Source organism: Dermacentor andersoni, chromosome 1 (genome assembly GCF_023375885.2).
Source record: "Dermacentor andersoni chromosome 1, qqDerAnde1_hic_scaffold, whole genome shotgun sequence".
NCBI classification, from domain to species: domain Eukaryota; kingdom Metazoa; phylum Arthropoda; class Arachnida; order Ixodida; family Ixodidae; genus Dermacentor; species Dermacentor andersoni.
In genome coordinates, this window is record NC_092814.1 from 364,071,138 (window position 1) to 364,092,695 (window position 21,558).

The 21,558-nt window shown below is 47.6% G+C and overlaps 1 protein-coding gene across 1 annotated transcript in view; it reads right to left on the reverse strand.

The window, feature by feature from the left end:
• Positions 1–21,558, reverse strand: part of LOC126516650 (DNA (cytosine-5)-methyltransferase 3C-like) — a 362,078-nt gene that overhangs the window by 11,524 nt on the left and 328,996 nt on the right. The window contains exon 15 of the mRNA XM_072285857.1: positions 18,184–18,302. Within this exon, the coding sequence (XP_072141958.1) occupies positions 18,184–18,302 (119 nt within the window). The remainder of the gene's footprint in view (positions 1–18,183; positions 18,303–21,558) is intronic.

Sequence of the window (21,558 nt, forward strand, 5' to 3'; positions counted from 1 at the left end):
CCACTCCCCTCTGTAATGCCTTCGGGCCTTGAGGGTACCATAAATAAATAAATAAATAAATAAATAAATAAATACATAAAATATCGTGGGTGGTTGTCACAAAAAGATCGCGCACGCTGGCACTTGAAAACTAAAAACGTGCAGATTTTTACTAGTAGAGACAACGAAAAATGAGAGCAGATATTAAAAAGGCTTCTTCACATTACATATTCGAAACAGTCAGAAACGCACGACTCCAATTATACGCATATTGAAGTCGCCCAACAAGTATGGGCCTAAAATATGTAAGCGGCATTTGGTGGCTGATAACAGGCGCACAATAACACTTCACGGTGGTTGATACGCAACGACACGCACACTAACTCAAGAGGCGATGAAAAGCGAACAGAAAAAGTGTTAACAAGTTCAGATATTGCTACTGCCACGCGTACTTCATCTTTTTCGAGTGACCGTTTTACACCGCCTAACAAATGTTATCGCACAGCGCAGGACGCGTCTGCATGTATCGGAAGTTTGTATACGCTGCATGTATACGCTGTATGTTGTCACCAAACCTTCTGTAATCTGATTTCATGCATGCGTGACGCGAATGGTACAGAACTTTCTGGAAGACACGCGGGCATCAGCGCTTACTCTGGAACCTTTGATGACTGACGTATAAGAGCCGATGCGCTTGACCCATATGCTTGACCCGCTCAGCAGATTTTCGACGATCGCCGACTGTGTTCGCTTCTATCCTTGTTCTTTGAATGTAGCCTGTTTTTGAGAGCACAGGTTCGTCCAATAAAGTATATATAGTTTCGTCATTTACAGTTTTGTTGCCTTCTTCACCGTCACTACCACGTGACATCGTGTAGGTGCTGTGTAGGTGCGGTCATTAATAGTAATTCGGGCCGCGCCGATTGCAGTCAGTTTTACCAGATGTCCTCCAGCTGTCCGGATTTGACTGTGTTAACTTTTTTTCAACTGGGCAGCAAGGGGTCCACTCATCACGGAGCAGTCGGCTCCTGTGTCCACTAAGGCGGTGACTGCATGACCCTCGAGAGGCCCGTCAAGGTCGGTGGTTCTTTGTCTTGCGTGGCAGTTAGGTCTTGGCGTCGCATCACGACTGCGTCGTGTTCACGTGTAGCTGAAACGTCGCGTCGTCAGGTCTTCTTTTGTCGAGGTATTCTTTGCTTCTAGGCTTCGTCCAGATGGCGGCGTCTCGTTGATATATCGTCGAGATAGACTTTTCGGCGTCTTCGTCGGCGGCGGAGGATATTCGTCAGTTCGATGACAGCAACCACACCTCCATCGGTTGCTGCTTTTAGTTTTCCGGATCTATGCTGATGGACCGGCCCGGGGCTGGGACAGTGTATGGACGGCACTGCGGCGTCATGTAGCGGCTTGGTGACGGCGAACGAGACGGTCGTCGACGGCTCCCTTGAGTAGCGATGAGGTAGTCTTCGATATCACGAGAGCGTTCACCGCACTTAGGGCGCGGTGCGTTGACGGCGAACCCTCACAGTCCCATCTCGCGGAAAGTGCATCGGCGGTAGATGTGGCCGCTTCTCCGCAGTGATAGCAGAGGGGACGGTGATCGGCGACTCGCTATACGTTAGTCTTCCATGGAATGCTGCGCGGGCCCGTTTATAGTCCGACGTAACGCCCGCGCGCACGCTACGTCACGTCGGCGAAAACGACGCCTCTATAGTCGGGCGCACCGGCGCAGCCAACGTAACCGGCGGCTTCTAACGCGCCCCGACGGGCCCGGCGCCGATATGGCTCCTGAGCCATTCGCGCGTCGAAGTCGGCGGAACTCTGGCACCACAATGCATTGCGCGCGAAGAAAAAGGCGCCAACACAACTCCGCAGACGGCTTTTGCGGACGGCGCGCGACTTGGCGAACCTTCTGCGCATGCTCCGAAGATAGCAGCCTGCGGCGCGCGCGTTGAAGTGTAGAGGGGATGGCATCTCGGCTGGCGCAGCGCAACCGACGTAGCGCGACTGACCGCGAACGACGCTCGCCCACGCGCCGATAACGTCGGACTATAAACGGGCCTTATGGGTTGGCGTGCTGGCGGCGGCGGTGGTGGACGAAGGAACTGTGGCGCTACGGGGCCCTGGCGCAGGCGCGGAGGGGGAAGGTGACGGCGGGCTACGGCGGCGTACGTCACCGCTTCCGGCTGAGGCGATTGAGGTACTTCGACTGATTATTGGAGCTCCTCGCCTACGACGTCGACAATCAAAGCCACTTGAGGCTGTGATGAAACGAACAGCTTCTGAAGCTCCCCCCGCACGATCGCTCTCATAGTCTCGCGCAGCTCCTCGGTGGCCAGTGGCTGAACTCCGGCGTAGTTTGTTGAGTTCGTGCAGCGGTTGAACTGCCGGTTCCGCAGTTCCAATGTCTTCTCGAAGCTAGTGGCCTCGCAAAGAAACCCGTATAAGGTCTTCGGTGGGCTTCGTACCACTTTGGCGAAAAGTTCCTTCACACCAACGCATGAGAGGCGGAATTTTTTCTGGTACATTTCCGGGTCGGCGTGGCAGAATAGACGGCTCAGCTCCTCCGTGAAGATCGCGATGGCCTCAATAGGCAGCTGCGCTCGGGTTTCTAGTAGCGCTTGGGCTCGTTGTCTGCGTACTACGCTTGTGATGTATGCAGGAAGCCGCTTCGGAACAGCTCCCACGTCGTTAAGGTGGCTCCTCTATTCTAGAACCACGTCCTGGCGGCTTCTTCCAATGTGAAAAAGACATATAGCCGCTTGTCGTCTAAATCCCCGTTGTTGTAGGTCGCGGTTCGTTCATAGGTCTCCAGCCAGGTGTCTGGGTCTTCAGGTGATGATCCATGGTAGGTTGGTGGGTCCCGAGGTGGTTGCAGCAGAACTGGGGACGCTGGGGCAGCCATTGGGGTTGCCAACTTGAGCTTGATCGCTCTGGGCTTTTCGGGAAGAAATCCATATTCCGGTAGGAGTCTTTGCTGCCTACGGCTAGGTCACTGGTCATTGCGATGTTGATGTTGTCTTCGGAGTTCATGCTTTGTTCGCGGCTTTGCGGGGTCGTTCGGTACTTCCACCTCCACCAGATGTGATGTAGTACTGACGGTAAAAATGGCAGCAAAACTGTGAATGAAGAAACTAGCGTTTTATTGGGCGAACCTGTGCCCTCGAAAACAGGCTACACTCAAAGAACACCGATAGTGGCAACCACAGTCGGCGATCGTCGAAAATCTCAGCTGGTCAAGCGCGTCGGCTTTTATACATCAGTCGTCGAAGGTTCCAGAGTAATCGCTGGTGACCGCGCGTCTTCCAGAAAGTTCTACACCATTCGCGTTCCGCATGCATGAAATCAAATGACACAAGGTTCGGTGACAACAGACAGCGGAGACAACCATCGATAACATTCGAGAAACTTCCCATACATGCAGGCGCGTCCTGCGCTGTGTGATAACATTTGTTAGGCGGCGAAAAACGGTAACCCGAAAAAGATAAAGGAGTACACCCGTCAATGTCTTGCCGTGATTTGCTGTGACTGCCAATAATGCAAGACACCGCGAACGAGGCCAGAGGGATTATTTATTTCAAGATTACTGCCAGCCTCTGATTAGAGGCCTTAAGCAGGAGTGGTTATATACATGACGAACAATACATTGAGTACAAGGTGCGAAGCGTGAGCAAAATGAAATAGCACTGAATTTGAAAGTGTGAACTGTGTCATTTTCGAAAACGTAGCATTTAGCGCTAACAATGTAATACCATTCCAGAACAAGAAAATGCAAACTGCTCTTAACGCTAAGTTGACGTACACTTAAGAGACAGAAAAACAAAACTAGAAGATATGTATACACAGCGTGGCAAACGATTTCAGAACATACATCCTATCAGACAAACATAATGTAGTAGTGTGTATAAAAATATGTAGCAGTGGCAGACGCATCAGAAAGCACGTGCGTTCAATTACGTGGAACGACAGGCCAAAAAAAGAAAAGAAAGAAAAAAGGAAAGAAAAAAGGAAAGGAGGGCAGTGATATACCCCGCTCATTTATACAATTTCTTTAAGCAGTTTTAAGAATGATTCAATGGTGTCGCAAGCAACCACCGCAGCAGGAAGTACATTCCATTCCCTAAACGCTTCTGTTGATTACTACGACGGATCGAGCCTCCTTGCCGACCGTTTATAAGCAAATCGGGATGGATTTGTTGGGACCCTTTCCGGCTGTTAAAGCGAACTGTCCCGGGCAACGGAGCAAGAGCGGTCATGGCGAGGGTAGATAAAATATGTGGTAAGAAGCAAAGCATATATTGGCGAAAGGACATCGCTGCCATTCAAGCATGCCCGCTGCTGAACCAATGCAATGGCAGTTGATTTAAAGGTAGCATGACAGTCGCTGTTGGTGTCAGAAGGAAAGATGACGTCAACGCAGGTTCCAATGTAAACTGTGGCAGCTGAAGTCGCGACAAGGGGTAGTTTCCTTCCTATGTAACCGTGCTCGACGCATGGGCGGTAATCCAGGCAGAACTTCTATCGAAGACAAGGAGCAGGAACGGTCAGAACGAGGTCAGATCAAATGTGTGGCAAGAAGCAAATCATAGTTTGACGAAACCGCATCCCTGCAACTCTACCATGTCCGTTGCCGAACCAGTACGACGGCAGTTGATTTAAAGCCAGCCAGTCAGTCGATATTGGTGTCGACAGGAAAGACGACGTTATGCAGGATCCAGTATTACTTGTGGCAGTTGAAATGGCGACAAGGGGTAGATTCCTTCGTGGGTAGACCGTGATCCCCGCAAGGGCGGTAAACAGGAGAACTCTCTCGGGCAACAGAAAATGAAGGGTCATGACGAGGGTAGATAAAATTTGTGGCAAGAAGCAAAGCATAGTTGGACGATACCGCATCGCTGCCAATCTGCCATGCCCGCTGCTGAACCAAAAGGACGGCGCTTGATTTAAAGGCCACTGGACATTCGCCGCTGGTGTCGAAAGGAAAAGCGGCGTCAACGCAGGTTCCAGTGTAAATTGTGGCTGTTTCCTTTCGATGTACACCGTGATCGACGCATATGGGCAGTAATTAGGGAAGCAAAACTTCTGTCTCGAGTAACGGAGCAGGAACGGTCATGACGAGGGTAGATAAAGTTTGTGGAAAGAAACAAAGCAAAGCTTCACGAAACAGCATCGCTGCCGCCCTAACCAAGGTCGGTCCAAATAGGTCGCGAAGCTTCGGGCGAAAAGCGGTTCATACCCATTGTCACCGACATCAGCAAGAGTGCTTATGGGAGCAGCGATTGAAGCGCGACTATGTTTGGAGGGAACGACCATTCGGAAAGAAAAAAGCGTTTTTTTTTAAATTCAAGCGAGACACTGTTAGATTCATTAAATGAAAATAAAATTCCTGGGCAATTTTATACATTCCGGACGAGTTAAGAAAATACAAGTTTATTTAATTGTATTATTTATTTTATCATTATTAATACATTTATTTTCAGCGCCCATCGTTACAGGGGGCGTTGACGGCGCTATCACTCGCAATGCAATGCATCTCTTGAAATGTGCAGAAAGGCGCGCTCGTAAAGTTCACCTGTTGAAATACGAACGCCTCATACGCTGTGCTTTTTTGCTTGTGGAAGTTTGTCTGAATTTGCTGACGTGGGTAGCTTCATCGACCGCCAGATAATTGTGTAGTTTTCGTGCGACTGCGCTGGCCGACGGGCTTGTCATCCGACGATAGAATCAGCACTCTACGCCTAAAGCTTTCGTCGGCCTCCAAAGAAAGTATGTTCTGTGCAGGGGTGCGATTTCGGCAACCGTACGGCTGGCTTTTTCCTGCATCGCTTTCCGCGCTGAAAGCTCGAAACGCCGATTAAGTCGAATGGCGGGACATTTAATATATAGGTCTAAAGGCAGGCCAACAAAACAAATTTCGAGCCTTCGAAAACAAAATGACGTAACTTCTGTTTTTAACGGATATAGCGTCAGATTATTTTTTCTTCCGCCGGAAGTGTTCCCTCCACATACAGATGGCGCTAAGCCCCATGAACGGCCGATGAACCGCCATGTTTTGAACGTATGGGCTCCTATGGAAGCTTCGCTGCCAGGTCTACCAGTACCAGAGCATGTTAGGTGTACCTTGCGCTAACATGCCCACTGATGAACCAATGAGATAGCAGTTGATTTATAGGCCGCTAGACAGGCAATGGTGGTGTAGAAAGACGGTGTCAGTGTAGGTTCCAGTGTAAACTGTGAAGTGGCGACGACATTTAGCTTCCTTCCTGGGTAGACCGTGATCTACGCATGGGCGGTAATCCAGTCAGGAGAAATTGTGTAACGAGCAACCAACCAGGAACGGTCATGACCAGGGTAGATAAGATCTATGTCGACAAGGTGGGAAAACGAAAACCAAGAGGTTTACTGGCACTTGCACAAAACTTATTTACATCGTTGAATGGGTAAAACTGAAAAAGGTCAAGTGTTTACCATCGAAAGTCTGGATGAGCCTCGTTTCCATGGCTCAGAGCCGCTTGTTTTCTCTGTGCACCGTCATTATGACACCTCTGTTTCCACCCCCACCCCTCCTGGCGGTAGCCAATCGAACACAGGTCACAAACCACCAGGACAACAGCCAATCAAGCAGCGCATACAACACTGTCGGAGACGGAGTATTGGACCGGTGAGCTCGCCCAGTTCCAGAGGGCGCAAAGGCAGAGAGAGGGTCTGGCCGTGGGAATGGGAGAGGAAATCTTTTACTCCGAACCCGTCCTTTCCGCTGCTTCTCAGTATAGGACAGGCTCGTGTTCGGGGCGGCTTTCTTCTGGGATACGTCCATTATCCCTTAGCATTGTCTCTACCTCGCCTGGAGTGGCAACTCTTTCTTCCCTTTGTGGCGCTTTTTCTCTGACGAGGGCAGCTCGTTAGGGCAAAATTATCAGCGCCTAGCATTTCATGGGAACTCTCCTCCAACTACCTTCCCAGCGTAGTTCTCGCAGTCTACTCTCGTGCGTGACAAACAGCATGTTGTCTACTGCAGTCATAACAGGAGTAAATGTAGCTTCGAGACAAATTGCATCATGTGGCCATGCTGAAGAATCGTATAAGACAACTGCAAAATGCGTGACGTGGTCATCTGCTATTGAACGCAGCGTGGCAACTAATATGCCTTGGCTAGAAGTTGCTTGATCAGGCCAAAATTGACAGTGGGGAGGCATGTCTGGTTATCGGTAACTCTTATGAAGGAGTGGGGTACAGTGATATTGACAATCAAGATAGCATCAACAACCGGTGTGACGAAGTAATCTCCATCGGGCACAGGGAAAGATGTAAAACGGATGAAAGCCAAGGCTTTAGGCGGCAGGTCGACGAAGGCAGCCGTAGTAAAGTTGTTCGGGAGTTCGGCACGAATACGCGACAGAAGAGGAAGTTCCAGGCATAGGGTACTGGCTGAGCAGTCGATCAGAGCGGAATGCGCCGTAACAAAGTCTAGTCCCAGGACAAGGTCATGGGGAGAATTGGTCAACAATGTAAAAACAACTGCGACGTGGCGGCCGGCGACGCTTATAGGGGCAGTACACATTCAAGTCACGGCAACAGAGCTGCCATCGGCGTTGCGTATGGCTCGTGTAGTAGCAGGCGCGAGAACCTTGTTCAGTCGAAGACGGAGGTTAGCACTCATTATGGACACCTGTGCTCTAGTTTCAATTAACACCGTCAAGGGGACACCGTTACCCGTCGTGGTGGCTTAGTGGCTATGGTGTTACGCTGCTAAGCACGAGGTCGCGGGATGAAATCCCGGTCACGGCGACCGCATTTCGATGGGGGCGCAATGCGAGAACGCCCTGGTCTAGTGCATGGGGGGCATGCAAAGAGCCCCTGGTGGTTAGAATTAATCTGGAGTCCCTTACTACGGCATGCCTCACAATGAAATCGTGGTTTTGGCAGGTAAAAACCCAGAATTCAAAGCCACACCGTCGACACGAACATCAAGCAAGTTCTGGTTCGTTGGGAGCGTCAATGGGGGATTTCGGAACGATGAAAATAACGCTACAGTACCCGCAGGAGCTAAATTGTCTAGCTTTCTGTCCGGGAAGGTCCATAATTGGTCGGCTGGGGCGATGGAGACCGACGGCGCTGAGGTGACGGCGAGCAAGCGGGACGTGAGTTGCATAACATGAAAGTGCGAGGTAGGAGACATAAGACGAGGGCCAGTAGCGGCGAGCATCGGCATATGGGCGATGAGAGAGGGAAAAGTAGCTCCAATACGACGTCGTCTAGGTTGTGCGGCAGTGGCGAGCTACATAGCTAATTCAGTGGCAACGGAAACAGATTGCCTTGTCGTCCGTAGTTCTCAAATGAGTTGGTTGGCGGAATCTAAGAAGATAATATAGATTGCTGCGAGGCACAGCTGCCGGCACCGGTCCGGTCAGGTAGGGGAAAAAAGGACGCAGAAAAAAAATAAAAAAGGAAGGACGACTCTTGTCGCACAACTGCCGGAATTAGGATGATCGCTCGTGCTGATTAGTCAGTGGTGTGGTAAAGTGGGTGTGGATGGAACACGCCGGGACTTGCAGCCTTGAGCTTGCGGCAAACGATAGGCGTCACGCTCTCATTGAAGGGGGGTACAGTGGTAAGGTCGACGGAGGATGACGTCGCAGTCACGCTAGGGAGACGGCAGCACTGAGTAATGACGCGGGGGCTTGCTCGAAGCGGCGGCATTCCTTGACAACGACGTCGATAGCGTAAACACGGTTGTGTATCAACAAGTTGAACGCGTCGTCTGCGATCCCTTTGATGACTTGGCCTACTTTGTTAACCTTGGCCAATTTCTAGTCGACTTTACGACAAAGAGCGAGCGCGTCTGTACGTACGGGACATACGATTCAGTGGGAGACTGCACTCTGTGAGCAAGGTCTTTTCTTGCAGCCAGTTGGCGACTGGTCGGGTTTACAAAGAGGTCGCGGAGCTTCTCCTTGAAAGCGTCCCAGCTAGACAACTCGTCCTCGTGTGTCCGGAACAAGACACGCGGTGTTCCCGCCCAAGTAGAATATTACATTTGTTATCATTACGGCAGGGTCCCAACGGTTGTTGTAGCTAACACGCTCATACAAGCTGAGCGAGTCCTGAACGTCAACATTGTCTTCTCCGGAGAATATGCCAGGGTCGCGGGGATTGGTAACCGTCACGTACGCCGTTGTTGGAGTCGCAGCTATAGATGAAGACGAGGTGTCGTCACCGGGAGCCATGGTGGAAAGCTGGGTGGTGCGGTCGCTGCGGAGCTTCGTGAGGAGAACGGGGAACGCCAACTTCCACCAAAATGTTACGAGAACGAGGGATTAAACTCTGAAGGCTATCTACACTGTACATTTATAAAAGAAACTGCAGCGCTGGCCAGTTCAGCCGACAACTTGAGGCCTCGGAGCAATTCCTTCTGCGTCGGGGCGCCCGCGCGCATCGTCCGAAAAAGCACGCAATATGTGTCTGGAATAATTAGAATTAATTAGAAATCACTGAGACGACTGGGGACAAAATGCAAAATAAATCAGAAGAATAGAAAAGAGAGTACAGTACAATATTCTTGGGTTTAATTATAGATATTATATCAGAGCATAAGTTTAGGCACAAGTTGAGTTACTGAGATGTCTGGTATAATTAGAAATAATTAGAAATCACTGGCTACCGTAAACGAAAGCACAGAATCGTAGACTTTAGAGACCCGCCACGTGAGCACGGCTTGGGGGAAATTCGTGGAAAAGCGGAAATAGAAAGTGGACGTAATGACGTCACTAGTGACGTGACACGTAAGAAGGTGGGGTGATATTTAACCGGCTAATTATTTGAAAACAGTTGCCTCCGCATTCGCTTCGTGCGTTGCGTTCGCCTAAATTTAACCCAAAGAACAAGAGATGCCTAAGTCAAAGATTGGGGTCACCTACCAGTTTCCCTTCAAATCAAGTGGACACTAAAGAGAAATACTAAATGAGTTTTTACGGATTAGCTGTTCTTTGAAAACTACATTTTTGCCATTTCGCGATAATAGCTTGAATATGAACAAAAAATGAATACATTTCCATTTTTGTCTATTCGAACCGTAACATTGGCGCCGTACGTCAGTGAGGTAACGAATTCCAACCTATATTCTCGTATGCTGGTTGGTGCGCCTCACTAAAAGCTCTTGAAACTTGCTCAGCTCAGTCGTTAAGCTCCTTTAAAAGACAATTTTTTACATATAACAATTACTCCCCAGCCGACGCCGTTGAAATTAATGACGCCACTGTGCGCTAGTGCGGGGCCTTCTTCATTAGCGGTCTGTTTTTTTTTTTGTTTTTTTGCTTCTTTTCTGGCTTGCAAAGCCTCTTACGGTGGCGACTTTTTTACTTGTTGTACAAACAATCATATATTATTACAGTTGAACATAGTTTTTTCTTTCTTTTTAGTGTCCCTTTAATGGGCGTCCTAAACGAAAACAGTAGGCTGCAGTTGTCCACGACACCCAAGTGAACTTGCATGTTTATCTGAAGGAATAGCACGTTTTTTCGAAACCTGAAGGGAAATGCAAATATTTTTTTTTTCTTTCGAACCTGGTTGAACCTAAAGGAACCAGTTCAGAAAGACCTGAAGAGGTTCAAACGTTCTAATTTTTGCTCCCGTATCTGAACCTGAACGGAACCGAAAAGCGTGAACCGGAACCCGAGCAGAAAAAGAAGAAATGAGAACGGTTGATTAGAACGTTTAGGTACAAAGGCTTCTGATTATGCAGCTTTAGCTAGGGTTCAAAACGTGGATATTACGACCAGAAGAATGTGGGGTAAGCGCAAGTTTAGTTTTCATGGCAGACACACTTGCAGTTCTATGGCATTTACACAAGATGAAACAAACTGAATTATTTTGAACGAGTTATAATGAACTAGTTTCTCGATGGCAGTATCCTAAACAACGCATGCTATTAGTAGTTTCGGACGTATAAGGGTGGTTTAAAGAAGTATTTTTAGGGATGAAGGGGCGGTTGAAAAGTTACAGCGTAGGTAGCAAAGCATGCTGTTAGCATTGTTAATTACGTAGTCGGCATGAACATTCCAAGATATGTTAGTAGAGATATGCGCACTTAGGCATTTATAAAAGTTAAATAATTCCAAGGGAACATTATTTAGGTATACTTATGGATGTTGTTATTTATTCAGGATACACGCATCATTTTACATTTGCCAACGTTTAGTTCTATTACCCATGTTTGCAGCAGTTAGCTACGGTAATTAGATCTGACTGAAGGTAGTCAGGGTCCTCTGCATTACATAATTCACGAAAGATAACACTATCATCACCAAATAAGTGAATGTTATATGATGGCGAGGAAGCGAGGTCGTTAAAAGAAATGAGAAACAAAAGACGCCTGAATACTGAAGCTTGTAGTAAACCGAAAGTTACCCTACGAAGTAGTGATTAATGAGTTTGTTGACGGCAGCATCCGAAAAAGCGCATGTATATTCTGGTTTCGAAAGTATATGGTTAGAATAAATAAGAAGTATACAGGCCGTTTCTGGTTTCATACAGGCCGTCGATTTCAGCTGACTTATTTCATAAAGTAAAAGTTTATGACAGACCTCATCACAGGCTTTAGCGAAGTTTAAAAAAATGCAAATTGCAAATGATGAATGATCGAGAATACAATGCAATTTGTGCGCAAAAATTGCAAGTTTTACAAGAAGGTACAAGATGGCAAGAAGGTAACAAGATGTTTTAAAATTATATGTTCGAGCAATTTACAGCAAATGCTTGAGAGTGAGGTGGGGCGATAACTAGTTGTTAAATTGTGTTACCTGATCTATGCAGCGGAACCACTTTCCCAATTTTCCATTGGCTAGGTTGAGTAGATGTATCCAGTGATTGCTGAAAAAGTTTTGCTACTATAACAGAACTAAGGGCGTTGTTATTTTTAGGAAATTTTGAGTTAGTAGAGTCGTAACCAGGCGATGAGTTCGTTTAGGGAATCAATTAGTTCCGCAACGCCGGCCACATCAACAATCACTGGAGGCATAACTTCATAATTGTACTGGCGAGTAGGAGGTAGGCGGTCATTGCAGGAGACGGATAAATTTTGCAGAAATGCGTTATTAAGGGCGGCAGCGCACTGTTCGTTAGGTATATAGATGCACAATTGGTGTTCCAGAGTTATGTGCTCCTCACACAAAGGGTTGACTACACAACAAAAGTTTTTAATTTTATTCTTTAGCATAGCTGAAGCAAGTTAGATAGAGAGTTACATTTAGTGTTCTTTAGTGCTGTTATGTACGTGTCAAATGCCGACTTATAAGTAGACCAGCGTGTGTCACTTGGCGAGAGTTTTGCGGAGCGATATAGGCGTTTTTTTCTGCGCTCAGATAGGCGCTTCAGATGGGCAATGTACCAAGAAGCATCCGAATTGGAGGTAATGATGCGAGATGGAATGTACTTTTCACTTAGTTCCTGAACTATAAGGGTGAATATGTCCCAAATGTGCTGTTTTAGAAATTCGGTGAGAAAGTACATAAATGCAGTTCATTCGCTATTTATGGCGGTAACGCTTGCTTTCTTGCAAATATGCAAAATTTTTCTGAGTTTAATTACTTTGAGGGTTGAAATGTTAATTGAAAATGCAAGTAGGCAGTGACCACTCTTACCAGGCACATGTGCCATCTCTGAGACTGTATCAGGATGGAATGTCTAAACCAGGTCAAGGGTGTTGGCATCATTAGAGGATAAACGTGCTAGTTGTGTTACTAGTTGTGACAATGCAGAACTGGACCGCAAGTCTAAAATGTCCTGAGCATGTGCCAAAAAGGGAGAGAGTTAAGTAGCTTGATCATTCCATCTTATGTTTAAAAGATTAATATCGCCGTTATTTGAAAAATATCGTCCAGAAGTAGGATGGGAGATGAAGGAAATCGCGCACGAAAAAAGTTGCTACTATGGTGCAGTTCATTGAAAAATGTACTTGGTGCAGAGGGTGAATGATAGCACACACCTGAACAAATTTTCGTGACCAAAAGTTACGGAAACCCAGATAGTTTCTAGATCGTCTCTCAAACAGATAATAGAACACGGAATGGTATCTGAAACTGCCAAATTGGCACCGCCTCCTCCACGCGCAGTACCATTTCAGCAATAAACACGAAACTGTGAAGCACCGCTGACTAGTTCCATGTCCATAACATGCAATGGAACCATGTTTCGGTAAGCGCAATGATTTTAGCACAACATGTGTGAATCGCAGAAGATGAAGAATCGTTGTAGGCATGAAATGCTTTTAGTTCCCGTTGTCGGCGACCTTCAAATGAGCTTCAGCCAAAAGCCAGAGACGCTATCGGGTGCCCAAACGAGAGCATCCGGGCCAGTTGCCATTACAAAACGAGATAATCCGGGCAACCAGTCAAAACATTAAAAAACATGCAGTCTCGGGCCCCCAACCATTTGTACAGGACCGCATTACATATGCTAGTTACTGCCCAAACAAGTTACAAAAAATGTTGCTTCCGAGTTCTTCCTAATGTTTTTCGCAATATCACTCAAGCTGCAACTTTTATTACGCGGAAGTTTTATTTGTCAGTTCCAATAGCGACATTCAACAGGCAGATACAGGGAACAATGCACTTCACTGTCATCTTCTGGCGCTGAGACAGGGTTGCCTGTGGTGTTTTGAACGCCAGCGGTCTGTTAGTTCCGCGACGCGGGTTTTCCTCGCCCCTAGAGATGGCGCCACGTCGCGTGGAATCTCCTTCAGGCGCTTTTCTTCTTCTAGTTGGGCAACTACTGCGCTCTGTCTCCCTGGCTTCTTTCGCTGCCTGTCGTGCCACCTTCAGTAGGTTTTCTCCTAGCTGGGCAGCGTCCATATGGACCAGTGCACAGTACGGCGTGCTGCTGTGTGGTGCGGTGAGGTGTGCAGTTGCGAACATGCACTATACCCATTTTAATATTGTGGCTAGTATCATGTCCAACCAATCTGCTTTGCTGTTTGGTATTTCGATTACGGGAGAGTCAGCAATGTTTGTTTGAGGCACTTCTGACGCTACAATACAAAACTGAAGCTCGAGGAAATTAAGAAAATGAGCAACTACCTCTCTCGCTTTCCTACATCAAAGGACGTGGCGGAAGAAGGCATGCACGCTCTAGATTATCGCTACGTTGCTTAACTTCTTGAATTTAATCTGAATTAGCGTTCTAGAAGTACGGTTTTCCGTTCAGGATTAACTTATAACGGAGTTTCAGAAGGCTTGGAAGAGACTTGGCTCTTACCGAATGCTATTAGTTATATTTACACGTTTCGTTAGACAACTGAAAAATGCCCGTTCATACTGATGCTATCATGCTTGAATTGGCAGCGCAGAGGCAGTAGCTTTTCTTTGGCTTGCAAGTTCGCAAACTTCACAATAATAGGACGGGATTTACTAGGCATGAATGAAACTAGGCGGTGCGCACGTTGGATTGCGTCTGCAGGAAATGCGTCAGTGATACTACCGATTACTGTGGTTGAATTCGGTGCTGTTTCTTGCCTTGTCTCATTACAATCAGGGACAATGTGGTAGATTAGATTGTGGTGGCGCGATATATATGTACATATCACAAGTGTACGCATTCATCCTTTTGACACGTGTACTTGTTTGTCTTTCTCGGATGACCGTGTTTACAGATGTCATGTAGTTGTGACGATCAAGGAGACAGTAGCAAAACTACGAATGAAAAACTCATTATTAGGCGAAACTGTGCAAACAAAAACAAAACTGCCTACACTGAGAGTACAGCAATAGTGGCGGGCACAGTCGACGCTCGTCGAAATCTCATCTGCGGGTGAAGCGCCTCGGCTTTTATGGATGAGTCATCAAGGTTGCAGAGTAATCGCTGGTGCCCCCGTGTCTTCCAGAAGGTGCTACACAATTCCTGCCCGCATACAATCACATTACAGAAGGTTCGGTGACAAGAGACAACGGCTAGAACCATCGATAACATTCGAGAAACTACCAATACCGGCAGTTGCGTCCTGCGCTGAGCCGCTGCAAAGCCGTCACCCGAGAAACATAGTGTGGGAGGCTCTCCTTTGTAAGGGGGGCATTACTGTCACCACACATGGACGTTAGATAAACACAATTCTACAACGGGAACCTGAGTATGTAATCATATGAAAATTCAGTTGTTTTAGTTTTTAATACAACAAGAATCAAACGCGTAGATGATCGGTCCAGTACGAAGCTGAGTATCAATATGGGTATATTAAAAAAAATAAAAAGTCGTCCACAAATCTGGACACCCTCACAGCGCTTCTCAGTTGCAGGCATTTCAAAAGCAATCTGTCATATATTGCTAGAAGAGAGTTATACTAAGAATTGGAGCTAGACAGGAACTTATGCATACGCCTTCGTTTTGAATAAAAATGGTAACCTGCGATTGGTAAAGGTGGTATGTAAATAGAAGTTATTAATTTCAAAGGTGCTCCTAGTGCTAATGCCGCGTGAGTCCTGAAAACAGGCGCACCACCAGTGGTCAATGCACTGACTTACCTCAGCGCTGACCTGATCGTGCGGCAATGACAACTCTTTTACATCGACGAAAAAAACAGCTCCCTTCAGACGGTCACTCGCTCTGAAGAGAGTCGGAGAGTGCTTGTGGCTTCCTGATGAGGTCGATATCTTCCACATCCAGGACGGAAAAGCAGCGCTGCAGGAACCTTCCCACGAGGTGTCTCAACTTTTCAAGCATGATTACACGGAACGGAACATCTTTATTGTGCGTCTGCGCTGTCAAGAAGACGGAGAGGTTCATGCCCTTTTCCTAGTGCACCGAAGACGTCAGCTTTCACTTTTCAGTTTACTTTCACTTTCACTTCATTTCCAACAGAGAGTTGGGGGTCCTCCAGGCAAAAAAGCTGTCATAGACAACTTGATCGGCACTGGGGACCATACAGACAGCAGGCAAAGTGATACATTCACATGTCCAGCCTCTTGACAAAGTTTGGCGGCAGCCACTTTGACCTATGTAAGCTTCACGTTGGCGACTTCGAAACTGACAGTAAGGGCAGCAACAGCTTTGTCGTTGTATAGGACAGTGGACGCAAAAATAAATACGCGTTCCTTATCTACCTGGCTAAACTTGAAGTCCACAGCACTTAGCGTTGTGATGACGGAGGTCTGGTGGGACGCACCGACTTGCCCTGTGAGAAATAGGCAGTAGACAACCTCTTTTACGTACTTGTGTGTATCTTCAGCCCTTGCGCGAGCAACTGTACTCCTCACTAAGCTGCCAAGCTCGACCTGACCAAGCTTGCATGGTTCGCAGAACTCGACTCCTCTTTCCAATACACCTTTGAGGCCTGGTGGGGTGCTTCTCTTTCCTAGCATCACAACTTGCTATAGACTACTGCTGCATCTTCTTTTTGTTTTGTTTTTTGCTTGGTAGGTAAGGTAACAGCTGCTTCTAAATGAACTTCACCGTGTACGAAGCGGTGCGCAGGTCCCCGTGGAATGTCGTCAGGAAGCTGCCTTGCGGTGCTTTCGTACTGGCTGCGTACGGGCAGTCAGGGTAAAAACGTACGTAACGTGGAGCTGCTGACCTGAGGATGCAGCACATGCTTTTATAGGTTTTGAGCTTTGCCCTTCGTTTCTAGGAGAAGCTAGGTTTGAGCTCGACATCTTTGAAGCTTTTTAACCTATCAAAAAATGGGAGAAGTACATGACACCATAGCTCAGCGGTTTTTGTTTAGCATCAACGCCAAACACCCACCACCCATCCCAACTTAGAGATGGAGCAAATTTTGCCCACAAGACCAGCTCACTTCAGTTGTATGCTGCCACCATAACGATATATGGCTGCTGGAGGCTGCCTTTACAAGCTACGTGTAGCCTAGACACCTGTAAATTAGAAAATTCAGAGAAAGTAGACAAGGCAGAAATGAAAGAGAAGAGAACGCGAATGTCAAAAAGAGAACAGAAAAAGGCAACTGTCGATTTCCCCCGGTCGGGTGATTCCGGAGGTGCCGTCTACGTGAAGCAGAGGCCAAAAAATGTGTTCCTCCGCCTAGATGCCTTAGAGGTCCAAACACTCCGCATTGATTCTACACACAGGTTTCCCTTTTCCCAAATATGGCTCAGCCACGTACGTCTAGGCTTGGGCACGTACTTACAATTGCTAGTGGGTACAGCGGGGCGTGGCACTTGTGGAGATGGCGCACGTTTGCGCGCATGCACTAGTAATAGCTGGTGAGAGAGAGGAAATGTGGGGACTTTCGCTCCTTGAATGTATGACTCTGCCTAGGCACTACGGAGGAGTTTCTTAGCGCGTGTTGTATGCATATGTCCCTAGGCACGCCGGCAGAAGTCGCGGGGCGCGTTATATAGTGCTGAACTTAGCGTCGCAAGTTGGCGGCTGGACGTAATTATATTCACTCGTGTTTTCTTACTAATTGGAACAACGTGTCATTAATTGCATTATTGGCGGCGCCTACAGGTCACCAGAGCGGCAACAGGGACATCGCCTGCGCGTGCCAGGGGTGTATAAGATCGGCTGTCCGCGACAGCGGACAGCCAATTTTTTATGCGAGCCCCCTTTGGCAAGCTTCGACCTCCGCGGCCCCAACCTACGGGTCGCCCTACTTCCAGCTTTGATCCCCCCGCTACCCCTTGGGTGCCCTGGAGATCCTGCGCCGCCTGCTTTATTATAACCTCAGGTGCTCTCCTGAAGTCTCCGTTTGCCGGTTACATCTGCCCTCCTGGAGCAGTGCTTGTAAAAAACGCAATCTATCGTCGCGAGACTAAAAAGCGACCCGCGACTTATACAACGCCAGTCAGAACCTTCCCGCTTCAGGCACAGCGATCACCAAATGGGGCGTCCGTGCCCACTACCTCACCGCGAGGGCAGCCAGCGGCGGAGCGTAAACTAACTCGACCGCACTCCGCAATACCCGCATGTCTAGGGGACAAACGCATACAACACGCGCTAAAAAAACCTCTTCCGTAGTGCCTAGGAAGTCACATTTTCAAGGAGCAAAGGTCCCCAGATTTTCTCTCTCGCACCCGCCCTTACTCGCGCCTGCACAGAAACGTTTAGCGCCGCGAGAAACACCACGCCCCGCTGTGCCTACTAGTAATTGTAAATATGCGGCCTGGGAAGCTTGAACACGGATGTGTTCGGGTGCGGGCAATCACATCACACCAAGCGCCTGCAAACCATACCCATACGGGGAAAAACATTAGTACTCACTGTTCCAGCTCCGTGACCCACAGTACGTCCCCTTCGCCATTCATGATAACAGGCAGGACTCCATGTTTGCTTGGCCGCAGGGAGTTTGCATTGGTTGTAACTGTCCGCACTTTGCGCACCTGCGAACAACGCCGAGATAATCGCCCATGAATACGCTATCATGACGGAACATTCTAAGCCAACACTAGAGATAACGCACAAGCCAGCATTCCCACAACGGTAGACGGCTTTTTGCATGTTAATCCAATAGCTTCTAGCGCTTTATAAAAAAAACCTTATGTGTTTGCACACAATAATGTCGAAATATATCGAAACAGAAACGGTTCAAGTGATCGGTGCTAATTGAAGCTTTATTGAATATGAAGTTGGCATCCATCAAACTGGCCGAAACCTACACAAAAAAGTTAGTTATTTCTAAAAAAAACCTCCGCTATGCAAGAAAAGCTCCTCTGGTTTTGAAACCTAACTCGCCGCCACCGCATCTTGTGAAAGATCTCTTTGTGGCACCTCACCAGACCGCTATGTGGCGCCTTTCAGTTACATAGCTTTTGGAGTGAAGTGCCAGCTCCACTTTTGGAGGAGGGCGTCAGATTTTGTAGCGGATAGACGTGTTTTTCCAGGGCTCCATGGCGACGGCGAAATCATAAGGTTTTTAGTGTATGCTTTGACCTTGCTTCTGATTTTGATTTGCTGATTTTTTCAGTCTTTAAATAATAATTGGGTAGTTTTCTTTTATTCACTTTTTTCGTGAGCGCGGGTGTGTTTCTTGTGTATTCGTTTTTGCAGGATAGTCAGAGCGTCCTTTCGCGTCACGTGCTTCAACATCGGCTGGGCCGTTAAGTCTTCATAGCCTTTAAATCGTAGCTGGGAAGTGGCAAGACTAAAAGCTACTAGTAGTTTTACTGTGTGTGCTTTGGTATCGGGAATATTGCTTTGGTAGGAAAGTGAAAGCGTGGCCGCGGGCTTGAACACGTGCGAAAACGTGTCATACCTTAAGTCTGGGCGACATTGATTGCTCTTGAAACATTGGTGAGAATTACTTTGCGACATTTAAGGATTTAGATTTTGTGCGTAGCAATTTTTGCTAAAAGGCCCGTGCTCTGAAAGCTTCGGTATTTGCATTACAAAAATCCGTTCACTACATGGCAAGACAGCCGGGAAAGCGTGCAGTGTGCGGGAGGTCCCTCCAGTCACACGAGGGGACGAATGATAATGGAGAGGGAATCGTGTCAATCGGCAGACACTGTGATGTCGATGACAGGCTGAAGAAAATAGAGGCTTTCCAGGGTGAGCTTGCCGAACAGGTCGAAGAGCTCAAAAATTAGCTTAATATGGAGCGTGACGTAAGGAAGGTAGTGAAAAAAAGACTTCAAGTAACCGAGGAAAAGCTGAACAGGGCCGCCATTGTGAACCAGAATGGTCGTGGCAATGAAACGCAGTCTCCCGACGTGACAGGAAAGGGAGTGTCAACACAGACCGTGTAGTGCGTGCAATGTGGGGCGGTGGTAGCTGGAAAGAGCGGCACCTGCCTTGAGGCTACCACACACAAAAAAGCAGGATTGCAGGGGTCGATGCCCCTTGTCGAGTCCGAATCACGCGGAAAAGGACAAAGGGCAGCAGGGAGAATAAGGAGAGAAATGGTAATTATCGACGGCGACTCAAACCTAGATAGGTGCTCAGAAGCAATTGTGGAGAGGGCGAAAGGCGATAAAAGAGCGGCGGTAGGGACATTTCCAGGGCGGACACTGGGTTCTGTAATGGAGCGAGCAAAAGCAAAGCTCGCGGAAAGTTACCACGTGCGCAACCTTCTCATAGTTGCACGTGGGCTAAATGAGGTTCTAAACAGGAAAGCGACCGGACTAGCCCACCGCTGGGCGAAGGGGGTAGACGACATGCGCGAGATGTCCCCTCAGGTGCAGATCGTGGTGTGCACGGTGCCGGAGGTGCCTGTACGTGACAGTCACGCCCAAAGAGCCGTAGTGGTAGCTCATGAGGCGATTAGGAAAATGAGTCGAGAGAAAGGTTTCGATGTTGTAGAAGTAAACAGGGAAGTGAGAAGGTGTGGTGGTTTTGAACGAGAAGGGATTCACTTCAATTACAGGCTTGGGTGAGAAGTGGGCTGGCGACTTGCTGGTCACGCTGTTGCTTTGTTTAGGGGGCCGACGGGCTTACAGGAGGTCAGAGTGGGTAGTAATGAAGAAGGTGCCCTAGGGGAATCTAAAAATAGTATCGCCGTCAATAACAGAAATAGGAGAAAACTAAGAAAGAGAGCTCGCCATGCCATAGGCTACATAAAGATGCAGGGCGGAAAAGAAAGAAAAAGTGCGCAGAGATTGAGGAGCAGTTAAAGAGAGAACAGATAGGGGTGTATACGGTTACAGAAACGCACCTTAGAGACTCGGAAGAGCCGCCAGTGATTTAGAATTATGTTTGGAAAGAATGCAACAGAATTAAGTAGGAAAGAAAGGGAGGGGGAGTCGGAATGCTCATCCATCAGTGAGCCAAATGGAAAAGACCAAATTCAATATGTCAAGAGCATCTGTGGTCATCAGGTACAATGAGTGGAAAGAAAACTTGGCTGGGCGTAACGTAATTGCACAGAGAAGAATCAAGAGTTAGTGGAATGCTTAAGTGCTGATAATAAGAGTTTCGGGAATGATGCCGAAATTATCCTATTAGGTGAGATGAATGCCCATATACAGTATTTAGATGGCTATACCGAAAACAAGGGGAAGTCATTGCTGGATCTTTGTGAGCAACATAACCTCGTTATCTTGAATACAGGGCCAATGTGTGAAGGGCAAATCACGTGGGAAGTGGGAAACCGGCAATCGACCACTCATTACCGTCTGATGACAGAAGGAATTCATGATAACGTGAGAAAAATGATCATTGACGAGGAAGGGTATAGCAGCATAGGGAGTGACCATAAACGCATCATTTTGAAAATGGGATATGTAGTTGGGAAAGAGAGCAAGAAGTGCCACTCCAAATTTGAACGCTGAACAAATGACAAATATAGCCACAAAAGTCGAGGGAGAACTTGGCGAATGGCCAAGTGAAGAGAGGGAATATAGTGAGCTTCTAAGTGTTATAACGACAGAAATACGGAAAGAGAAACCACGTGTTTGTTGGAAAGGAAAAAAAGAAACCGAAAAGCTGGTGGAACAGGGAGATACGAGAAGCGAACGCCGAATGACAGAAAGCATCCCGAGAGCACAGGCAGGCAAAGAAGGCGCATTTCCCGCAGGATGAAGTGGCCAGTAAATGGGAAATATACCGAAAGAAAAAAATCTATGGTTGTAGTACTGGTGCAAGACAAGATAAAAGGTGAAAATGGACGTTGGTTGTCAGAAATACGCGAGAAAAAGAAGG